Source organism: Saccoglossus kowalevskii, chromosome 10 (assembly GCF_978046115.1).
Source record: "Saccoglossus kowalevskii chromosome 10, keSacKowa6.1, whole genome shotgun sequence".
Classification (NCBI taxonomy): domain Eukaryota; kingdom Metazoa; phylum Hemichordata; class Enteropneusta; family Harrimaniidae; genus Saccoglossus; species Saccoglossus kowalevskii.
Genome location: NC_140650.1, coordinates 11377148 through 11402106, shown reverse-complemented (window position 1 = coordinate 11402106; position 24959 = coordinate 11377148). Strand labels below are relative to the sequence as shown.

The window sequence follows — 24959 nt, the reverse complement described above, 5'->3', positions numbered from 1 at the left end:
ATAACGTTAAATTAAATTAGTGTTTTAAAACGCTAGAAGAAAAGACTACAACTGCCGTTTCATGCATATTTGCATAATGTTTATCATTGGAAGGGTTTAAATGATAACATCTTATCTGTATACTCTGTTGTTGACGATTCTGATATAACGGGTGATAAGCTTTCCATCGCAAACAATGCGTGTTTATCTAACGTCTATTGCCAGCATTATTGTCAGTCGAGAATTCGTCGGAGAAACATGGTCATACAGTCCGGGCATACAGTACTCCTTTCGTCCAACCTTCCGCTTTTACATCGACCGCTTATCGTTTAATTTTCGACCATGCGGTCTTGTTCGACCGGAAATCGACCGCATTTTAATCGCGTTTTTTTTTCGCTAGCTCGCTCATTGAAACACCGACCGCTTACCCAAACACGGATCACTGGCACATGAGTGGTCGAAATGGTGGTTTTGATAGTAAAGTGTGAACATACAACTAGTATTAACTATTATTAAATTCTGAACGACACCTCAAATCTAATAGTTGTATGACACTTGTATCGTGAAAGCAACTGAACTGTGACCTCTTGTTACATGTTTTGGGTGCTTGTTCTAGATGTACTATTTTTTATAATTATAATGACAGTTACGTGAAAAAGCATAGGTAACTCATTTTGACAGAGTAGAGAAACGAGGAAATGTTAATGATTAATTCCAAAAATCACGATACCGAATCCACGTCGGTCCCTGTCTGATAAAATTTGACATTCAATTTTCAAAAATAAGTCACGATCATTGAATGAGTTCAGTCTATACCGTACCGTAAAAGTGTTCCCACAACAAATATTTTCGACTAAAAACGGCCACATGCCCTGAAAAAATCGAACAGAGCTTGACATGTATGAATAATTTATTGGGCTTAAAAAAACGTGTCAAATTTGGTTATAGTCATAAATATTTGGTGGTCAGTCAATGAACAATTCGTAACTCAGGATTCACACGGAAGTCCTTCAGGGCTAAAAATCATCAACCCTACTCTGGTTTACTTTATTTCCCAACTTGCAGAGAAAACTGATTCGCCATGGACTCTAATGTATCTAAGCCTAGTATTTTCTTTCTGATCTGAGGTCAAATTCCATCCGTTTGTCAAAATATACCGATGTTTTTCAGCGAATTTTGAAGCCGGTCACAGCACAAAAACACTATGTGAATCGACGCCGGAAATTGGATAGTACGACGACCTTTCAATTAGCGTCAAATATGCTTTGTTACAACATCATTGATTGGTTGAAAGTCACATGATCGGAGCACGACCTAGGTCACAGAACCATATTTGTCCGTATTATCAACAGGACCTCACAAAAGAACCACACCCACATTTTCAATCTTTTTTAGAGCGGAAGTTGCCAACAAATGTCAAAAAACTCGTGAATTTCGTGGATTCGAATAAAATAAAGCAAGTGATTGATAAGAATGATTATTAATATTTTCCCCGATGCTCTTCAAATTTTTAGTTGTTGTTTTTTTTATTTCAAGGTTAGAAATGGCTAGTTGAAGTTGCATCGACTTCAAGGCAGTTGTTTCACCGCGAACAACTCCAGCTCTGTTGTAGTTTTGCGATGTAATTAAATTCACTCAGCCCTTGCATAAAACTGCCATTTAGCTTCATGGTCCTTCAGCTTGTTTTTGCGTCGGGGAAAAACAACAATAATTATACAAAACACATTGCGAAGACTCAACAATCAGGAAAGAAAACCCAGACAACATGTCGTACTTGTGTTGAAATACATTTTGTATTTCACGTCAGAATATTGTTCAAAATAAAATATTCAGTCCCAGCCAAATCGAGGTCAAAGGGTCAGATTGCGTGCATATAATTATAGATAGTTAAAACAAAAAGTATTTGAACTTCGTCAGCTGTTGAACATTCATAAAAACCAGAAAGACAATTATAAGACAATGTGAACCTCGGAAATTTTTCTATTAATCCTAATTTCAAATGCACGCGAGCGAGCGGGCGGTGATATTTCGGGGTTTGCGCGGTCAAAAATAAAGCGGAAATTGTCCGGTCGAATTCAACAAGCGGTCGCAAAAGCGAGTGAAAAAGGTGATTGGAAAGCGGAAGCGGGTGGAAGGTTGTGCGAAATAAGTACTGTAACTTTGCACAACTTTCTTTTAAATCGTTTTATTTTCCAAGTCAATTATCTATTTTACTAATACCATTTTTTATAACGCAATGGCGAAGAAAAGAAAACGTTGACAGACGAGGCAAAGAAAAATCTGCCACTCAGTGTCGCAGTCTGAAACAGCAATTTTTTTCAAACATCGGCCATTTTGTTTCACCATGAAAACCGTTTTATTAGATCTCTTATCAGAGACACTTGAAGGATTAGCTTGCTTGTAAACTGTCAGCGTGTACAGTGGGACAGTAATGTTTGTCAGAAGATTATCCCTCGTTGTGCGTTTGCATAACAATGGAAACCCGAACGTTCCTGGAGTACGGACTCAAATGCTAGCAGTTTTCTTCATTTTTCACACTCGAGCATGAAATTATTCATTATCTGACACTCTTTATGAGTTCTATGATATCGGAGGTTAATATTTTTGGCCATTTTTAGTGTATATTTATAATAATGCAGCAAATCTACAGTGTTTCATTAACCAAAACTGTTTTTCGCGTTTTTCTCGAGTTGAGGTTTTGACTGAGTACGACTCATTGGACTAGGACTAGGACATTCAAACTCGCAGTTATCGTTCAAAAGATAATGATGGTGCGAAATATGTCTGGGTTTTTAAAGAAAATGCTTTGTCACAGAATAAGAGTCTGTTAAAGGTGCCAAGTATGAAATAATTTGGGGACAAAAAAACAAACCTGCATAGAAATCAGAATAATAGGTCTTTTGATAACCGGGGACACATTTCAATGGACTTGATTATGGACAATGCATGACGTAAATTCCACCAGGAAATTCCGCAGTGTGCTCTCGCAATCGCGGACTTAGTCATTTTTACAAGGTTCACCATTTTTGATGTCACGTTATAATAATGTAAACAATGACTGTCCAGTTTGTGTGAACTTGTACCTCTATACTTAGTCTTTTGAAATATATAAGCTAAATTACTGTTCTGAACGAGACAACAGACAGAGAATGTTTTATTCGAAAACGTCACAAAACATTCTTGCTACCTTAAATGAAATGGAGAATTTCTTTTGGAAAATTACCTTTCCAGAATATTCCCAATAGCGACACTGTGTGGTTATTTGTTTAAATATAACCATATGAAGATGACCTAATCTTACGGGAATATTAGCTAAGACGCAATTGCATGGGCAAAGTGACTCTACACAAGACCTAATATCGTGTAAAATGCAATGTGAAAACTCATTAACAAGAGTCTTCATTGTTTTGTCATGTGAGGGGAACTGTAAACAATTGTGATGCACGACACGCACTATGATAGGAAATAACACATAAAGTCTTCAGTGAGAAGCTGTAACGGAGAGGCTTAGCCCCTCAATATGGGGGATCGTAATCCCTGTGGTTAACTTGACAAAACTAGATATGGTGCCCTCTGGAGACCTGAATGCACACTGTGCCCATCTTTATTCACTTGCTAGAGATATAATGCACAACATCGGTATATATCGTGTATGATATGCTTTCAGTGTCGAACTTTTGGTGATGGCTATTACAAATTGACGCTAATGACAAAGGAAATTTTTTTATTAATCTGAGAACAAAATTGATAATTACAGCTATTGTTACTTCAGATACTCATATTGTCATGCAAAATATGTATATTATATTTTGAAATTAGTTTATAGATATATTTAGTGGTCGTATTGTCAGTATATCCAGTATTATGTCAGTAATACAAAGATTGCTTCTAGCAATATGTAGTAGAATCTGCCTGCAGCTTTAAATCTTTTCCTTCATTATGTTCCAGAGATGCACCTTGTGGTCGTTTAATGTGTCAAGGTGGGGAAGACTTTCCAGTGAAAGGATCTTTAGCTTTGACACGACTCGGCTATGTTTATATTGATAAAGAAATGTATGTATGCAAAGCAGCGTCTGTAGATTTGGGAAGTGATGTACCAGACCCTGGTATGGTCCAGCCTGGAACAAAATGTGCTGATCAAATGGTATGTCACAAATGTTATTTTCTCGTGTCTAACTTTTTTTAGCTTCGCTGTCATTTTTGTCGAGTGAAGCTTATCATATGAGTGATTGTCCGTCGTCGTCCGTGTCAATGTTTTACCTTTTCAACTTCTTCTTGAAAACTACAAGCCTGAATGCTTTGATACTTTGTGTATATGTATCTTGCGTAGACCTCACTTAGATTTGCTCATTTTGTGATGATATGTTAAATTCTCTAATTTGTCATTTCGGTAAAAGGTGACATTTTAGACTTCATGTTGAAAGTTTGATGTCTTTGATATTATACATATAGGTACCTCACATGAACCCATCTCAGATTTGTTCATTTCGTGATGATATCTTCAATCCTATAATTAAAATGTGCATTGCTAACAGCGTAGCTATCTCAGTCGAGAGGCTGAAAAACATGGATATTGAACATGCATTTATCATATACATGTATTATACAAATGTATATAAACTCTGGATATACTAATATCCCTAATATACACATCATTGAATTCAGATGTCAGTTTTTATGATTAGATAATAGACCATTTTCCGTTCACTGCGAGAATCACGCGTTATGCGTGAAATCAAACAGGACAAACAAAGGTCATAGCGTCGTAGTGGCGTCAAACATCGCGTGAGATTCGACAAACGCGAAAGTATTTTGGGGCACATTTCCATGTCAATAATGTGCTGTACACATTTGATGATGGGCAATTTCGATTAAGTGAGGATATTCGAATGCAATATTCCTCTGTCAAAGATCGGCCGGTCGATGTGAGCTACGAAATAAAGAAATTCGAGTTCAAAATCAAATCGTTCGATTTTTGCGGCAGACGTTCGACGCGCGTCTTTCATGCATCTCGCGAGATCTCGCAGTTGTACGGAAAATCACCTATTGAAGTCAAATTCCGGGGACCAAATCTCATGGAACCCACTTTGACTTTACTTAAAGGGCAATGGCAGTGTTCTCCCCAGACTCCATGTCAAGCATCACGGCCAATTTGCATAACAATGCATCTAATTTGCATAATTTTTATTTGCATAATAATCAGTTTTTCCCAACAAATATTGTCAATCTACAATTAATTAAAGACAAGATATTTTTATATCTGATAAATTTTATATCATTTTACTGCATTGTATTTTTTGTTTTTGTATCAAGTCAAATAAAGTTTGAAATGGAACATCATAAAAAGGACAAAAAAATTGAAAAACTTGTGCTATAGCCAGTCAGTGAATATACTGTTATCCATGGATGTAACTGGTTCATCGTTGTGTATAAGTTTTAGTGCCCATGTCACTGTCGGTTCATATAAACGTCGGGGAAAACATTTTTTGGTTAAATATATAAAGTCGGCAAGATATCGAAATATGTTGAAATTAATAAATCAATAATTAAAAAATAATTCTACAATGGCAGTTCGGCGATTTTTCATTGCAATATACCTTATGAGTACAACGCTACGATCACCGTAACATTGTCAGCTGACGGCATTGCGTTGGACGGGTATTCACCGCTGCTATTGCGATCATCGGTATCTGACTTTTTGGTGTGAAATACACAAATTGTTTATTAAAACGATTCATTGACGATTATCATAAGCATTACATCTAAATTGCCAACGAGATGTTGTTTTTAAACATCGCGGAAAATCATGCATTCTGCGCCGCCATCTTTGTTACCTCGATCAGAACCCCTGATAGCCCAGCATGCATAGGTCACAATGTTGCAACGTGCATTATGTCGCCTTAGGGCGGCGTTTTTCTGTACTAAGGTACCCTATGAATGGGGTATTTTCAGAGGTCAGAGTTTGTTTTGTCTCATCCCGTCTCGTCTGCTGTTGAATTATTCATACTTTTCTTTCCAATGCGACTTAATTTCACTTGTTCTTTTTTTAATTTTGGAGTAAATAATGTCACCAGCGATTGAGTGATAACAAATCAGAGTGCAGCAAATCGGGGTTGATCTTCCCGACGTACGCCGTGACTTGTTTTGTCACATTGTTGCCGTTGCGTGCAATGGGCAAATTATTGCTATTCTAGTTATTTTTTTTTTGATTTGGAGGCTCTGCACCTTTGAAAGACTTCGCAACATATTGCAGACTTCCGTTTTTATCACCGTCTTTGTATGGCTAACAAAAGCGGGATTACCTTTCGATCAATACATGTTATTGTTTTAAATACGTGCAAGACGAGACTGACAAAATATAAGCATCACGGCTGAGTGACCAAGCGTCACGGACAAAGGGCAAGCATCACGACCGAGTGTCCAAGCGTCACGGTACCGTGTCGCTTCAGAGGCCTGGGGAGAACACTGAATGGTCATCGTACCACAATATGCGAGATAAGGGTCTCATACATGTATGAACAAAAATGGCGGCTTTTGTCTTGCTGAGACCAACAAGTACAAATTTAGAGGTTACCAAGCTTTACTTGGGTAATTTGTTTGGTGATTTGAAGGAGTCATCGGTCGTAATTAAGTGTAAGTGACATCCAGGTCAAAACATGTACTCGTAATTTCCTTAGAAAAGTGCATTGAATTGTGGGAAAAAGTTTCGCAACACAAATGTGGCACATGCATGGCGTGACAACCATTGCCCTTTACAAAAAAGCCAGTTTTCATTGTCTCGTAATATTCATAATATTCTCCTGTGTAATTAAAGCACTGATATTCATTTCTATAATTTATACAAAATTTGATTATTATTGAAAAAAACACGATCCAAAATTTCTATGGTTATTGAAAATTGCCTGTGGGAATGATATGACCTTGAGGGCCTGGACAAGTTGTGATTATATTGGAATTAATGTGTTGATATCCAAATATGCTTTGTTACTCATCAGGTAAAAAGGATTATTGATTGCAATTTATACTCATTTGTAAATACTCAATTTATTTCAGATGTGTTATGAAAATAAATGCACATCGATAGCTGAGTTAGGTCTTACTCAATGTCCATACAATTGTTCATTTAATGGGGTAAGTGTACATACACATACACCAGATATACTGATATACTGATATACTGATAGCAAGCACTCACATTGTTTCGCTATTAAAAGCAATTTAGCACTTTTTATCCTACAAAATGCAAGCTCAGTATCCCACTAAAAAAATTAACTTGAAAACAGGAATTGTATATGATGTGTGCTGTGCATAGCAGTATTCTCCTGATAGAGACTGGAGACTGTCAGAGTGAGCAATGCAGCTTTATTCCAGGGTACATGTGGTATATATGTATCATTACATCACAAATAATACAAATGTGCAATAAATATAATTATATCTGTCTGAGACAGCCACACATTGCAAACAAAGCATTAAAAATGCAATATGGGTGAAACTTGTATTGTTTGATACTGTTATTCGATACTCCATACTGTAGACCAAATCGGAATAAGATTTATAATGAATAAAAAAAAGTTTTCATTAGATGGAAATTGAAATCACCAATAAAACCACCAACTTCTGCAGTGATTGTCATTGTATATATCAAAACAACCAATGCACATCGAACAAATACTCAGATTTCCAGGTCTTGATAAATCCTACCCCCATTTATTTATCAATATAATTTATCAAATGCCAATATTATTAATTACATATTGTATATTTAACTATTTGTTATTTCGTTATGTTTACATCATGTTTAGTTTTTTTCAAACAAACAAATGTTCTGATTGTATGATAGGTATGTAACAGTCAAAATCACTGTCACTGTAATAAGAATTGGGCTCCGCCGTATTGTAATGTTGCTGGTTTTGGTGGCAGTCTGGATAGTGGACCTGTTAGACCACCAGTTGAAGGTAGGTACCCTCAACAATGTACAATCTTTTATCAAACAGCTTTGTTGTTCTAAAAAGCCCTGCATCTTAAAAAATTCTGTCACTGCCTACTGCCTTGAAGTGCATAATACAGACCTTTCATATTTCACTTGCTCTGCTTAATGTCGGTTTCTAATGTAGTTAGTTAAACCACTACAATTTATTATTAACATCTTTTGAAATTCTTCCAAAAAAAAAAAATATGCATTATATCTATTTTAATTCTTTATTAACAAAGACACTGTTAATTGATTGTGATTGCTAATTTTCATCCATCTCTGGTTGTATGTGGTTTCCATGGATACCCATCCATGGAATTTACCCATCTGTAACTTACCTTAGGCTTGTAGGTGTATAACTTTAAAAACTCCTTCTTCTCAAGATAAGAATTATTATTTTTGATTTTTTTCTATGACTACTGGGTGATGACAGAATTTATTTTTTTTGTCTATGGCAGGCTGGCGTTCAATGATCATAGATTTTCTAAAACAATGCACTTAGAGGGAAACATTTTTAAATGCTGACCTGATTCGGTGAATATCATAGACAGAAAACAAACACATTATTCATGATGTAGTTTTGACCAGCAGTTAGTTGAATTTGAAGTTATAAGCTGTGAAATTGATATTAAAAAAAACCTCAGATGAAATTATTCAGTTCTAACCAAGAGTATTTGAACCAACAGTTGAACAATTCATGTTTTTGTTTTTTTTTTGCTGTGAGATTTATGCATGAAACTTGCAAAGACATTATTGGTAATGTCTTTTCACAAACATTTTACTCAAATGCTTTCGTTCAATGACTCCATACAGTCATTAACCTGTGAGTTTTTATAGAGCACTCTGGGGTTGGCGTCTTTTTTATTTTGAAAGTAAATTGTTTTTAATTGGAAGAATTTGTACTGCTGCAGCTTGAAGAAAAATTATTCACTTAGTGTAGTTGGTGCTGCATTGGATTGTGATCAGTAGACCCAAGTTCAAGTCATACTTAAGTTGAACACCCAAACCCTGGTCAAGTTCCATTCACTAACGGATGAGACTTTAGGGGAACTTTGGTTAAGATAATCAGGTGGTTGTGTTTGACTGGGCCATATTGACACCAGGATAGCACATAAAATTGCCATAATGCTATTATTATAGGTAGATAATCACACAGACCTGTCGCATCGTTCCAAACTGGAGTATGGTTTATGTGAAAATGTATTTGAATTGACAAATGCACAGATCAAAAATCATTTTGTTTAGTAGCAACTTAACGTCTATTTGGCATCGATGCAAGATTAAACACAGCATATTCCTAATTTCTTAGGTCATTGTAACCCTCATCATAACAAATTTACTTGCATGTTTAATGTGTCAATTTGGCGACCATATCTAATAACAATTTGTCAATGTCAAGAAAATAATTGTAATCAGCACACTTTTAGTTTGACGTACACTGCTATGTATATAGTAGACAGTGACTGACATACACTGCTATGTATATAGTAGACAGCAACTGACATACACTGCTATGTATAAAGTAGACAGCAACTGACATACACTGCTATGTATATAGTAGACAGCGACTGACATGCACTGCTATGTATATAGTAGACAGCAACTGACATACACTGCTATGTATATAGTAGACAGCGACTGACATGCACTGCTATTTATATAGTAGACAGCGACTGACATACACTGTTATTTATATAGTAGACAGTGACTGACATACACTGCTATGTATATAGTAGACAGTGACTGACATACACTGCTATGTATATAGTAGACAGTGACTGACATACACTGCTATGTATATAGTAGACAGTGACTGACATACACTGCTATGTATATAGTAGACAGTGACTGACATACACTGCTATGTATATAGTAGACAGTGACTAACAACACTGCTATTTATATAGTAGACAGTGACTGACATACACTGCTATGTATATAGTAGACAGTGACTGACATACACTGCTATGTATATAGTAGACAGTGACTGACATACACTGCTATGTATATAGTAGACAGTGACTGACATACACTGCTATGTATATAGTAGACTGACTGACATACACTGCTATGTATAAAGTAGACTGGCTGACATACACTGCTATGTATAAAGTAGACAGCGACTGATATACACTGCTATGTATATAGTAGACAGCGACTGACATACACTGCTATGTATATAGTAGACAGCGACTGACATACACTGCTATGTATATAGTAGACAGTGACTGACATACACTGCTATGTATATAGTAGACAGTGACTGACATACACTGCTATGTATATAGTAGACAGCGACTGACATACACTGTTATGTATATAGTAGACAGTGACTGACATACACTGCTATGTATATAGTAGACTGTGACTGACATACACTGCTATGTATATAGTAGACTGACTGACATACACTGCTATGTATAAAGTAGACTGACTGACATACACTGCTATGTATAAAGTAGACAGCAACTGACATACACTGCTATGTATATAGTAGACAGCAGCTGACATACACTGCTATGTATATAGTAGACAGCGACTGACATACACTGCTTTGTATATAGTAGACAGCGACTGACATACACTGCTATGTATATAGTAGACAGCGACTGACATACACTGCTATGTATATAGTAGACAGCAACTGACATACACTGCTATGAATATATTAGACAGTGACTGACATACACTACTATGTATATAGTAGACAGCAACTGACATACACTGCTATGTATATAGTAGACAGTGACTGACATACACTGCTATGTATATAGTAGACAGTGACTGACATACACTGCTATGTATATAGTAGACAGTGACTGACATACACTGCTATGTATATAGTAGACTGACTGACATACACTGCTATGTATAAAGTAGACTGACATACACTGCTATGTACAAAGTAGACAGCAACTGACATACACTGCTATGTATATAGTAGACAGCGACTGACATACACTGCTATGTATATAGTAGACAGCGACTGACATACACTGCTATGTATATAGTAGACTGACTGACATACACTGCTATGTATAAAGTAGACTGACATACACTGCTATGTACAAAGTAGACAGCAACTGACATACACTGCTATGTATATAGTAGACAGCGACTGACATACACTGCTATGTATATAGTAGACAGTGACTGACATACACTGTTATGTATATAGTAGACAGCGACTGACATACACTGCTTTGTATATAGTAGACAGCGACTGACATACACTGCTATGTATAAAGTAGACAGCAACTGACATACACTGCTATGTATATAGTAGACAGCGACTGACATGCACTGCTATGTATATAGTAGACAGTGACTGACATGCACTGCTATGTATATAGTAGACAGTGACTGACATGCACTGCTATGTATATAGTAGACAGCGACTGACATACACTGCTATGTATATATATAGTAGACAGCGACTGACATACACTGCTATGTATATAGTAGACAGCGACTGACATACACTGCTATGCATAAAGTAGACAGTGACTGACATGCACTGCTATGTATATAGTAGACAGTGACTAACAACACTGCTATGTATATAGTAGACAGTGACTGACATACACTGCTATGTGTATAGTAGACAGCGACTGACATACACTGCTATGTATATAGTAGACAGTGACTGACATACACTGCTATGTATATAGTAGACAGTGACTGACATACACTGCTATGTATATAGTAGACAGTGACTGACGTACACTGCTATGTATATAGTAGACAGTGACTGACATACACTGCTATGTATATAGTAGACAGTGACTGACATACACTGTTATGTATATAGTAGACAGCGACTGACATACACTGCTATTATATAGTAGACAGTGACTGACATACACTGCTATGTATATAGTAGACAGTGACTAACAACACTGCTATTTATATAGTAGACAGTGACTGACATACACTGCTATGTATATAGTAGACAGTGACTGACATACACTGCTATGTATATAGTAGACAGTGACTGACATACACTGCTATGTATATAGTAGACAGTGACTGACATACACTGCTATGTATATAGTAGACAGTGACTGACATACACTGCTATGTATATAGTAGACAGTGACTGACACACTGCTATGTATATAGTAGACAGTGACTGACATACACTGCTATGTATATAGTAGACAGCGACTGACATACACTGCTATGTATAAAGTAGACAGTGACTGACATACACTGCTATGTATAAAGTAGACAGTGACTGACATACACTGCTATGTATATAGTAGACAGTGACTGACATGCACTGCTATGTATATAGTAGACAGTGACTGACATGCACTGCTATGTATATAGTAGACAGCGACTGACATACACTGCTATGTATAAAGTAGACAGTGACTGACATGCACTGCTATGTATATAGTAGACAGCGACTGACATACACTGCTATGTATATAGTAGACAGTGACTGACATACACTGCTATGTATATAGTAGACAGCGACTGACATACACTGCTATGTATATAGTAGACAGTGACTGACATACACTGCTATGTATATAGTAGACAGTGACTGACATACACTGCTATGTATATAGTAGACAGTGACTGACATACACTGCTATGTATATAGTAGACAGCGACTGACATGCACTGCTATGTATATAGTAGACAGCAACTGACATACACTGCTATGTATATAGTAGACTGTGACTGACATACACTGCTATGTATATAGTAGACTGTGACTGACATACACTGCTATGTATATAGTAGACAGTGACTGACATACACTGCTATGTATATAGTAGACAGTGACTGACATACACTGCTATGTATATAGTAGACAGTGACTGACATACACTGCTATGTATATAGTAGACAGCGACCGACATGCACTGCTATGTATATAGTAGACAGCGACCGACATGCACTGCTATGTATATAGTAGACAGTGACTAACATACACTGCTATGTATATGGCTTTCTACCACTGTTAGTTAGTTTCTTTGTGTTTGATTGTTTGTATATCCATGTGAAGCTTCTTATTCCCACACAGAAAATCATCGTAATTGTAATCACCCTTGACTAAGGGATGTTTTAGTTTGGATGAATTTGTGTCTTTGTGAAGTTATCTTTTTTCTCTCTTTTCTAAGTAAGTTTTATTTCTTTTGTCTTTCATCTCTCTCAGTTTGAAATTTAAATCTACTTCACAATGTGTTATAAAAGGATAGAAAACCTCTTGTCAGTCCATTTCATTATTCACACCATATTCACACACCTTCTTGTCCCATATAATGGTGTTATTGCCTGTTGTTTTCTATAATGACCTTGTTGCCTGCCAGAATGGCATTCTTGTCCCATTACTGTTGTTTCTGTCCTTTTGCCCACTACAATGACCTTGTTGCCCACTACAATGACCTTGTTGCCCACTATAATGGCCTTGTTGCCCACTATAATGATGCTGTTGCCCACTACAATGGCCTTGTTGCCTACTACAATGGCCTTGTTGCCTACTACAATGGTCTTGTTGCCTACTGTAATGGCCTTGTTGCCTACTGTAATGGCCTTGTTTCCTACTGTAATGGCCTTGTTTCCTACTGTAATTGCCTTGTTTCCCACTATAATGACCTTGTTGTGCACTATAATGGCCTTGTTGCCCGCTATAATGACCTTGTTGCGCACTATAATGACCTTGTTGCGCTCTATAATGACCTTGTTGCCCATTATAATGACCTTGTTGCCCACTATAATGACGCTGTTGCCTACTACAATGGCCTTGTTGCCTACTGTAATGGCCTTGTTGCCCACTATATTGACCTTGTGCCCACTATAATGACCTTGTTGTGCACTATAATGGCCTTGTTGCCCACTACAATGACCTTGTTGCCCGCTATAATGACCTTGTTGCGCACTATAATGACCTTGTTGCGCTCTATAATGACCTTGTTGCCCACTATAATGACCTTGTTGCCCGCTATAATGACCTTGTTGCGCACTATAATGACCTTGTTGCGCTCTATAATGACCTTGTTGCCCACTATAATGACCTTGTTGCCCACTATAATGGCGCTGTTGCCCACTACAATGGCCTTGTTGCCTACTGTAATGGCTTTGTTGCCCACTGTAATGGCCTTGTTGCCCGCTATAATGACCTTGTTGCCCATTATAATACAAAAAGATAAAAACCCAATATGGATTAGAATAATTATGATCACTGCTGTCAGCTGACATGTACAATATGGTATGCAATTTATTGGTTTTGTGCCGCAAACTTCTATTCTCAAACTTAAATAACTATTTTTGATAGAAAATTCTATTTTAAACATTTCAAAAACATCATTCTCCCAATCCATATCATTTTGAAGAGATTTTAATAGCAAAAATCTCCTTGCATTACCTGGTCAATTTTAACTGCCATTTCTGTATCATTAAATGTAGGTGTTTTCATTTGCATTCTGGATGCTTGCAAGCCAGGTGCCTCTTGAGTATGTGTTAGATGTCTCATATTGGTGTTCATGGGGGACGCCTGGACGCACAGAAATGTTGAAGGCTTTGGCATTTTAGTCTGAGTTCACTGATTTTGTCATTGTGCACATCTAGCAGTGAGAAGAAGTAATACTCTCAGAATCTGTTAACAGTATATTCCTTTTCTCTGTCACTTTTGCTTTCAAATATGGTATTACATTAAATCAAATGGCATTATTATTTCTATTATTTCTACTGTATATTATTCATTTGGTAATTTTCTTTTTATGCACATCAGTCATGTTTTGCCTCTCGAGCACATTTCATATTATGTTCATTTTTTTTTATTTTTTAAATTTTCAGCACTAACCACTGATTTGCCAAGCATCTTTAATAGTATATACTCTAAAATGCCAGCTCCAATGATCACCCTTATTCCTAGACAAGGTAAACGCATTGGCCCATTGTTTCCATTCTCATATGTTATTGTTTATGTCCAAAGTATGGGGGGGTCATTGGTCTTTTCGTGGATGACCAATACCGGTAGATCATTTTCAGTGCCTTGCGAGATCTCGCGTGATTCAACAAATAATCATGTCACATGTCATATCCTACATTGTAAAACAGGTACATGTATCAGAGTGATCATCTGTTTAGCAATAGTAAGTTTTAAATGGTAAGCTAAGATTGCAAAATAATATTCACAAAAACGGGTATATGGTATACTTTTCAAAGCAAAAATCTTTCTAGTTATTTGTTTAAAATATATATAAATTAATATTCAAATGAAGTTAATTCTTTATTAAACATCATTTGTTGTATATAGTCATGATATTCATTGAGTTGGAAATTTATTTGAAACATTTCTCACCTTAGGAACTTAAAAACTCAGAAAACATACCATGATTAATATAATAAACTGGCAGTAAATAATCTCACTCGCTACAAGTAATGACAGGAAAGTGTCCTTTGTCACATGATTCCAAACATTATTAACTCGCTCCACGCGAGATCTCGTCGGGAGCTGGAAATCTCCTATCAGAGGAACATTTGGTAGTCTTTGATACTTGAACCAAATGATGTCGGTTTGAATGCAGTGCTGTGTAACATTGGCTGTGTTATCGTCATAGCAACCTGTAGTGTGTACTAACATTAATTGTTATGTATGCTAATATTTTATTAACATTTACAACAGTATTCAGTTTTTGACATCGTGATATTATATGATGTCATGTGTTGTTTTTAGAACAGTCAAGTACAGCACTACTGCAGTGATATAATTTGGGGGGTGGGGTGGGGGGTGGGGCAAATTGTCTGTACATGTAATTTATATAGGTTGGTAATATGGGTAGCCAGACAAGGAAATCTCACTGCAAACATGACAAAGCCATTTATGAAATGAATACCATACCTAAGTTTGAAATTCAATCATATTTCTTGTCAAACTTTGTCTACCTGTTGTTTCAGTTGCTGTATTGCTCTAATACAACATGTAAACCGAAAGTTGCATTTATTAATGAACCATTAATATATGACTTATTTTGAGCATTGACACTAATATCTAATTATATTAGCACCTTTAGCATATTCTGACTTTGAATAGACTTGTTCGACAAATTGTAGTTGTACAACCTAGGTCAAGCAGTTTGCAAAAAAGTATTATCTGGTGTCAACTTATGGTAGAAGCCTACTCATACCCGGTAGATGAAAATACCCAAAATTTATTCTTTTTGTGATAAATTATACAACAGAGCAATATGAGAATATTAACATAAAAAAGTTAGGGGTAACCAGCGATATTTGTTGAGAAAATGATGGTTGTATTTTAGTGGATAGTGACCATTTTGTCGGTATTATTTACAATATTTACGAAAGTATTTACACACCTGTCATATGAAATATATCAAATTTAAGATCAACTAGTGCATTTTACTCAAAATAAAATAGTTGAAATGTGTTTAGTTTGTATGTAGACATTTTTCAGTAACCGATAATCCCATGGTTAACTCCATGGGTGCGCGCTCGTTTGCATATCATTTGCATGTCATTAACATTTTGTGCAAATTGGGAGGCTGGAATTATTTCAAAAAACTACCTGTCAGTTGTAGTTCATGAATGTTCCTATTGAGGTCATAGTATCTGATTCGTAATTTTTATTTACAAACTTTGAATCATGCTGAAAGTTAGAGAATTGTTGTAATTACCAATGGGAACATTGAAGCACTGAACATAGAGGGAGTTTCTAAAAGAGAAATGGCAAGAAGACTGGAAATTTCTGAAGGCTCCATATGTTTCAACCTGCAGAAATTTCGTCTGTGAGGTAGTATGGGCAATTGTTGCCGATCAGATCAACCAAAGCGTACAACGAAACGCGAAGTCCAGCTACTCATCTGGTCTAGTTTAGCTAATCGGTTTCACACCGCCCGCGATTTGCATACAAATTTTAATTTCAAACTCACTGGGAAAAGATTGACTTTGAGCACAATAAAATCAAGACTATATAAGGATGGTAATCTTCAAGGCTATGTTGCCCAAAAGAAAACATAACTACATCCTAGACACATCTTAGCGCAGCGCAGTTGCAATATGCAAGACAACACATCGACTGGACTCCGGCGCAGTGGACCCAAGTTATCTGGTCGGATGAATCAAAGTTTACATTGTTTCGTTGCCATGGAAAATTATTTGTATGTCAGAGATGAGGTGAAGAGTTGGAGTCTATGAAACCTTTGAACAAATTTGATGTTGGAAGCGTCATGGTGTGGGGGTGTTTTTTGGCATTGCATTTACATTCTATTGTATTCTCCATAGAAAATTCAAATGTTCTTTCACTGTTTCATTCAGACTGCCGTTTTTATTCAATTTCAATTTTTTATTGTGTGTAAAAATGCATATTTCATCGTAGGTAGTAACTGCTTGTAGTGTGGTGCGTAAATATTTTCTGGTGGGTCTGAATCTGCTAATGACAGAGATATTATGCACATATAATATTATTTAACACACTAAAGAATGCTATTTCATGGCGCCATGAGACAATAGCTCCATGATTTTTTACATAATAAATAAATAAATGTTTATTGTCATGCAGTTTGGCCAACTTTTGCAAAAATTATGAGTAGGCTTCTACCTTAATGCAAAAAGTCTTCACAATGATATTTTTTACACTGCTGAATCAGGATAAATAATTGTGTGCCTACAGATCATTAATACCAGATAAAGACTACACTGAGAATTTTTGTTTTTTGTTATGTCTTCAAAAATCTTTACATTTTATGAAGCTGTGTCTACAAAGAACTATTTAAATTAAAATGTTTTGCTGTTTTTTTTATACAAAAATTCAATGATAGACAATACAGTATTAACCTTTTCACAACCAAACTTTCTAGCCCAAATTTTTCCAATATTTCTGGAAATATATTCTAATTTTGGAGCCAACAGACAAAATTTGAGTCAATTTTCAGTTTTTACTCGAAAATTTAGCTATTTTTGTCCCAATCTTCTGAAGGAAAGTACAGACTATAAATGAACTATGAAAAGAGGGACTTGGTGGTGAAAAGCTTAAGCATAGAACTGATATCAAGGTTTAGAGATTGCTACCTAATTTATGCACATATGCACTACTAATTATTTGCAAGTAAACTGATGTCATCATCTGTTTGTATTACATCTATGTGTGTATTTATGTTTCAGATCTCAGCACACATGGCACTATGACTGTTATCTTTGTCATGTGCTTACTTGTTATACCTGCTTTACTGGTGATTATTATATGTATGCTGTATAGACGTAGTCAGATCAAAGCATGGTGGCATGCTAGGCAATATACGTAAGTCATATTATATTTTATTGCACTCACCAAACTAAACACACAAATATTCTTATATCTGGCATTTTTTTATTGGTTTTGGTCGAGATTCAACCATTGTATATATGGCTGCATACCATTCATATTTATCAAATATATATTAATGATTTTTAGCTCCGCTGTCGGAGTTTATCATATGAGTGACTGTCTGGCATCCATGTCAACTTTTTATTTTTTCACTTCTCGAAAAGTACAAGCCTGTTTGCTTTTAATACTTGGTGTAAATGTACCTTGGGTAGACCTCTCTTAGATTTGTTCATTTCGTGATATTTTTAATTCTCTAATTTTGATAAATATTTTTGTCATTTTTGGTAAAAAGTTATATTTTCGACTTGTTGAAAACGGCAAATCCGATTGCTTTGATATATTACATACCTGAGTTAGACCTCTCTCAGATTTGTTCATTTTTAGCTCCGCTGTCGACTTTGTCGAGTGGAGCTTATCATATGAGTGATTGTCCGTCGTCGTCCGTGTCAATGTTTTACTTTTTCGACTTCTTCTTGAAAACTACAAGCCTGAATGCTTTGATATTTGGTGTATATGTACCTTGGGTAGACTTCTCTCAGATTTGTTCATTTCATGATCATATCTTCAATTCTAATTTTGGTGAATATTTTTGTCATTTTTGGTAAAAAGTGATATTTACGACTTCTTGTTAAAAACTGCAAGTCCAATTGCTTTGATATTACATATATAGGTACTACATGTGGATCTCTCTCAGATTTGTTCCTTTTGTAATGATATCTTCAATTCTCTAATTTTGGTGAATATTTTTGTCATTTTTGGTAAAAAGTGATATTTTCAACTTCTTGTTAAAAACCGCAAGTCCAATTGCTTTGATATTACATATATAGGTACTACATGTGGATCTCTCTCAGATTTGTTCCTTTTGTAATGATATCTTCAATTCTCTAATTTTGGTGAATATTTTTGTCATTTTTGGTAAAAAGTTATATTTTCAACTTCTTGTTAAAAACCACACATCCAATTGCTTTGATACTACATATATATGTACTACATGTAGACCTGTCTCATATTTGTTCATTTTGTAATGATATCTTTAATTCTCTAGTTTTAGTGAATATTTTTGTCATTTTTGGTAAAAAGTGATATTTTCGACTTCTTGTTAAAAACCACAAGTCCAATTGCTTTGATATTACATATATAGGTACTACATGTGGACCACTCTCAAATTTGTTCATTTCATGATGATATCTGGAATTTTCTAATTTTGATGAATATTTTTGTCATTTTTGGTAAAAAGTGATATTTTAAACTTCTTGTTAAAATCACAATCATTTATGGTGAAAAATGATATTTTTGAATTCTTGTTGAAAACAGCAAGTCCCATTGCATTGATACTATGCATATTGTTCATTTTCTAATGGTATCTTCTGTTCTTTAATTGAAATGTTAATTGCTAACAGCGGAGCTATCTCAGCCGAGAGGCTGCTTGTCTAATGATATCTTCAATTCTTTAATTGAAATGTGCATTGTTAACAACGGAGCTATCTCAGTGATATTCAAATCTTTTGTGCTTTTTAACAAACTTGTTTGACATCATATTCATCGTCATACTTACCAGAGAAATTGTCCTATTAGTGTTAAAAAAAATTTAAAAGTTGCATTATTACCATACAAGTACATAGCAGTATCAAAACTAATTTTTGAAAACTTTTGATCTGTCGAAAAAGTCATTATATCATTAATAGGGGCCCTATAGTATCTATTTAATACTCATTGATACATCAAAGTACATGCATCAATGTTGTGGCAAATAGAAATCTCAAATTTGCTGCTCAAAACTTTTAAAAAAACTTCGCCAATTTATGTTTTAAGACAGTACCCTGGTACTTTGATGCGCCAATGAAAATTACAGGGATGTTAAATAAATAATACTGTAGAATACTTTATTTTTGCTTGAAATTTATTTTCGCTATTTTCGCTGAAGGTATGATTGCGTGAAAATAAAACCCAGCGAATATACTTTTTTTCCTATATTTCACATTAAACTCATCAGAAATCAGTGAAAATAAATTCCATACAAAACGCCTCAAAAGCCTTTTCAGCGAAAATTAATTCCAGCGAAAATAAAGTATTCCACAGTATAATAAACAAATTTTTTCTGTGGTTTTATGGACTACTTGTTAAACAGCATTTTGATATTACATTTGTACATAGAGTATTATTTATTTCTTTGCAGGGCAACATCCGCTGAATCTTGTACAGAAGTGAAACCTGTTCCACAAATGTTGAAAACTCATAAATTAACAAGTGCATCATTACATCCTGACTCTCAGAAAATACAGGTTCCTAAAACCAAACCTGTGGTGAAAAATCAAAATCGACCTATCCATAGAGTTCCATATACTGGCAGTTTTGACAGAAAATCTTTAGAACGTACTTCATCAGAAAGGAAGCCATCGGACAATTTCATAGAAATTAGTCTGAATGAAGATCAAAATAAGACAGTACCTCCGCGACCTGCGGCACCACCACTAAGACCAGCTGCACCTCCTGTTGTTAACACACACATAGGAAAACAGAAACCATTACCGCCACCCAAACCTAATATCACTCCTGGAGTAGGCCATGGAACCTCACCGTCCGGCTCCCTTGAGAGAAACACTCCTCCAAGACCAACTAGTCTACCTCTTAGAGCAAATGTTCCGGCCAGACGAGCTCCACCAAGGCCAAATTTTAAAAGACACAATCCAAATCAGACGGTATGCTAGCACATTCATTAAAATGAGTCATTACTTAAATATATTATCATTATCTTTCCATTGAAAGACATATTAACATTGTAGCATTTTGTTAGATAATGAGAGTATTACACTTACCATGCAAGGGGAATGTAGTAAAAAATATGCATTTGCACCCTTGGCAAAAAGAACACTGACCATCCAAATATTCACGCCTTCAGTAGAAGTGTATAGATATTTATATGAAGGAGCTGAATGGTCTAGAAAACAATTCTGAACAAACAGACAAAAAATCTAAAGCTTAAAAATATAATATAAATCAAAAATTACATTTGTTATATACTGAATCATTTAATATTACCGGTACCTATTTTTGAGCATCAAAATTGTAATTTTCAATTTGAAGCACAAACATTGTAAATCCAATAATAAATGGTATATAACAATATTTATTATGCCTTTCTGAGATAGTAAATGGTAAGCATAGCAACTTATTTTCACCCATGATCATGAAAAAATTGTGAAGAATATGTTGAGGAGAGACTAGTGCAAGGCTTCATACAAGTTGATAATTGCAAATTTGTAGAAAACCTTGTTTTCTCTTATATTCTCCCTCCTGTGACGACAATGTATATACTAAATGATTTGAATAGAGCTAACAACATATACATGTTAAGTTGTAAAACAATTGATATTGACAATACTTAACTACCGGTAAGTTAATGCTATACAACCTATGTTTTTAGTGACACTGGTATTCAAGTGATTATATACAGTGTATACAGTGATTTCTAAATGCTGGTTATACTCATTTTCACTAAACTACATGTACTTGAGTAGAATCATCACATGTCATAAGAAGTGAGCAATGATTGATGAGATGCTCAATAAGTGACCCTAAGGTCTCACTTCCTGGTAATTTCTTGGAGTACAAACTCACAAATGAATGCAAATGAAAATTTCTCTCACAGTTCCTCCCAAAATGCAAGCATTTGTCATTGAAGTTCTGAAATAGTGAAATAATCAAGATAAAATATACATTATTATACATCTGTCATCGTAACGTCATAAGTTACAGCATGCCGTATTGCACTGGGTATTTTCATCCTACCATATTAGAAAACGTGAATTCCAAATATGGAATGATTAAGCGCGTAAACGCCCTCTAATAATAAAAAACAAACATGCCTCCCCCCAGGGTTTGACTGGACCCCCACACAAAGAAGTTCGCTAAATCTGTTTGAAATGTTTTGGATTTCGGCATTTCCATGATGTATTCCTTGGAAGAAAAGATGTATAATAATAAGGTTATTACAAGGATACAGCAAAGTAGGCACTCAGACAGTACGCAGTCGCATCGAGCTCCACTGCATGTCGGTCGATACTCCCGCTGTACTTTTTTCTTGCATAATTTGCAGTATCCTTGTATTATTAAGCCATCAATACCCCCAGAAATTACCAGAATGTGTGACTTTTAGGGGTCATACATTAGGTCTGTCATGCATTTTTAGTCAGTCATTGTTTATTTTTTGTCATGTGATGACCCAACACTGGTTAGTCAATGGTCAATGCTTACATTAGGTCAAGAGAGATGAAAAATCCATAAAAATATTTGTATTTATACTTTTTGGAAAATGATCAGTACCCCCAATCTCCAAATGTTTGTTTTATTTTAAAAATTTTATATTTCATATTATATTAAAAAAAAGTACTTGTATTTTTCTGTGGTACTACTACTTCTTTCAGGTTTTTTATTTTGTATATCCTTTTAAAGCCTGTCGATGTTTTTTTCCAAAGTAGGAAATGAAACCATAATTAGTAGTTTCAACATACCAGGCATAGCAGTACACTTGTATGCATCTAATAGTGTTTTCTTGAAACTGAGTTTGTCCCACACAACTACTGCTCATTGATAGCAATGTCATTGAGTGTTGAGTAATTTATTACATTAAATGAAAACATACGATTTAACGTAAATGTTCAAATTCAATGTTAAATTATTTGACACTTGGTAAAATTGGCTGAATCTGTCAATGTGAAATGATTTGACACATGTTTGGATGGCTGACTGAAGTCAATGTTGAATTTGACACCTGTAACGTTGGCCAACTCTGTCAGTGTTAAATTATTTGACACTTGTAAGGATGGTTGACTCAATCAATGTTCAATGATTTGACATTCGTGATGTCAAGTGATGACTGACTCAGTCAGTCACTGAATGTAATGTCATTTTAATTTCAGAAAAAAAAAACTTTTTTTAAAAATGGCTTTTCTATATAAAAAAAATAAATGTGTGACATGTAAAGTGAATATTTTTCATTGCTAAACTAGAAAAATTAAAAATACTATGTGTTGTCATTCTTAAATTCAACTGTTATGCAAAATAATATTGTACATATTTTGTACATGTCAGGGTTTTGTACAAATATCAATTATACACTAGCTATGTTTTGTCACAAGTTCAATGTCATATGGAGAAGCAACCTCTCATGGAAAGTTAAAAGATGATTTCCTACTTAAAGGGATTGTCATGTATGTTGTGTTGAAGGTACACTGCTAATGTCAGATATGTCATGTGAAGGAATATATCAGATGTATTTGTGTGCAGGGACGGGGTGAGATATATATATATATGGTTTTCGAGTAATTATTTGTGTGTCATCAAGTCTGAATGTGTGATGTGTGGATACAAATGTATGTCTGGTGGTAGCGTCAGTAATGTGTATGGGAGAGGGGAAGGGAAGGGAGGGGAGTGAGGTATGTACCAGTGTTACATGTTACAAGGTTTTACTTCTATATTTGTCACCTACTTACATTGTTATTATATACTAATTTAAAAAGTTATTACAATACTTTAATTTTTGTGCCATTTATTGAATACTGGAAGTAAATGTGTTCACAGGCTGTCATGCTGGCATGGCTTTTAGAATATTTTATAACACATTCATTTTTTTTCGCAAGTAAAGAAAAAAAATACATTTTATATTTATTCCATAAATGCTATATGTACATTTCATTTTTCTTATAATTATATAATTATTCACTGCATTGCCAATATTGGGAGGATTTTGAAATCAGTTTTTATTTTAGAAGTAATTTTGCAATTGAAGGCAATCTTTTTAGCACAAGTCTGATTTCTACACTCCATTAAAACATTCAACTTCTGATGAATTTGTATGTTTTGAAAATAAAGTTTACAGATTAAAAATTCTTTAAGTAATTTAATCCAAACTTTTGCGTGCTTAGTTGCAATATATTTTGCAGTGTTTAGTTTGGTAATGAAAGCCAATTTGACAGAATCATGAATGAGACATTGGTGGCACATGTACCAGCCATCATTAGAGGCTGTATTCATATAAACCACTGACAGTATTAAATTACTCACTCCACTCACTGTACTAATAATGTGTAAAATTTGTATTTCAATTAAACTAACTTGTTATTTGATAATGTCTATGCATTGTATAATGAGATATGCTCTGCTTATATCATATCGATGTATGTACATGCTATTTTCAATAAATAATGGTTATTATAACTGAATTATTGTTTGTTTTATCTCAACAATTCTAGGCAATGCCATTTGAACAACACATTGTGCTGAAACAACTTGCCTAACTGCTTGTCTTAGAAATGGGTTCATTTTTGCCACATCCATAATGTTAATGAAGTGTTGGTTATAAGCGAGAACTTTGTCTGTTGGTATTGTCATTAATTGTTCATGTGTGTGCAATATTTTAATCCATCGGTATTAAATTGATTTTCATATGTCTGACACTATGGAGTATTGAGAAAGGTGTCTAATCTGTTGGGCAGTTGTGATTATGCTTCATGTGCACTGATCACAGTGTGGACATGCGTTACTGTACAAGTTCAAAATTATCACATTTATCCTGAAAATGCTATATTTTGATGTCAACAGATGAAGTGTCCTGAAAATATTACAATAGGATTTATGAAAACGGACATTTTTGTCATGATTTGAGGA

At 35.0% G+C, this 24959-nt stretch overlaps 1 protein-coding gene across 2 annotated transcripts in view; it reads left to right on the top strand.

The window, feature by feature from the left end:
* LOC100376587 (disintegrin and metalloproteinase domain-containing protein 12-like) overlaps positions 1 to 24514 on the top strand; it is a 73063-nt gene extending 48549 nt beyond the window's left edge. The window contains exons 16-21 of one of the 2 annotated variants that reach the window (XM_078012350.2): positions 3928 to 4123; positions 7033 to 7110; positions 7823 to 7937; positions 14765 to 14848; positions 18092 to 18227; positions 20470 to 24514. In XM_078012350.2, the coding sequence (XP_077868476.1) occupies positions 3928 to 4123; positions 7033 to 7110; positions 7823 to 7937; positions 14765 to 14848; positions 18092 to 18227; positions 20470 to 21001 (1141 nt within the window). In that variant the 3' untranslated portion in view covers positions 21002 to 24514. The remainder of the gene's footprint in view (positions 1 to 3927; positions 4124 to 7032; positions 7111 to 7822; positions 7938 to 14764; positions 14849 to 18091; positions 18228 to 20469) is intronic. The other variant, XM_085504236.1, reaches the window with a different exon arrangement.
* The last annotated feature ends 445 nt before the right edge of the window (positions 24515 to 24959 follow it).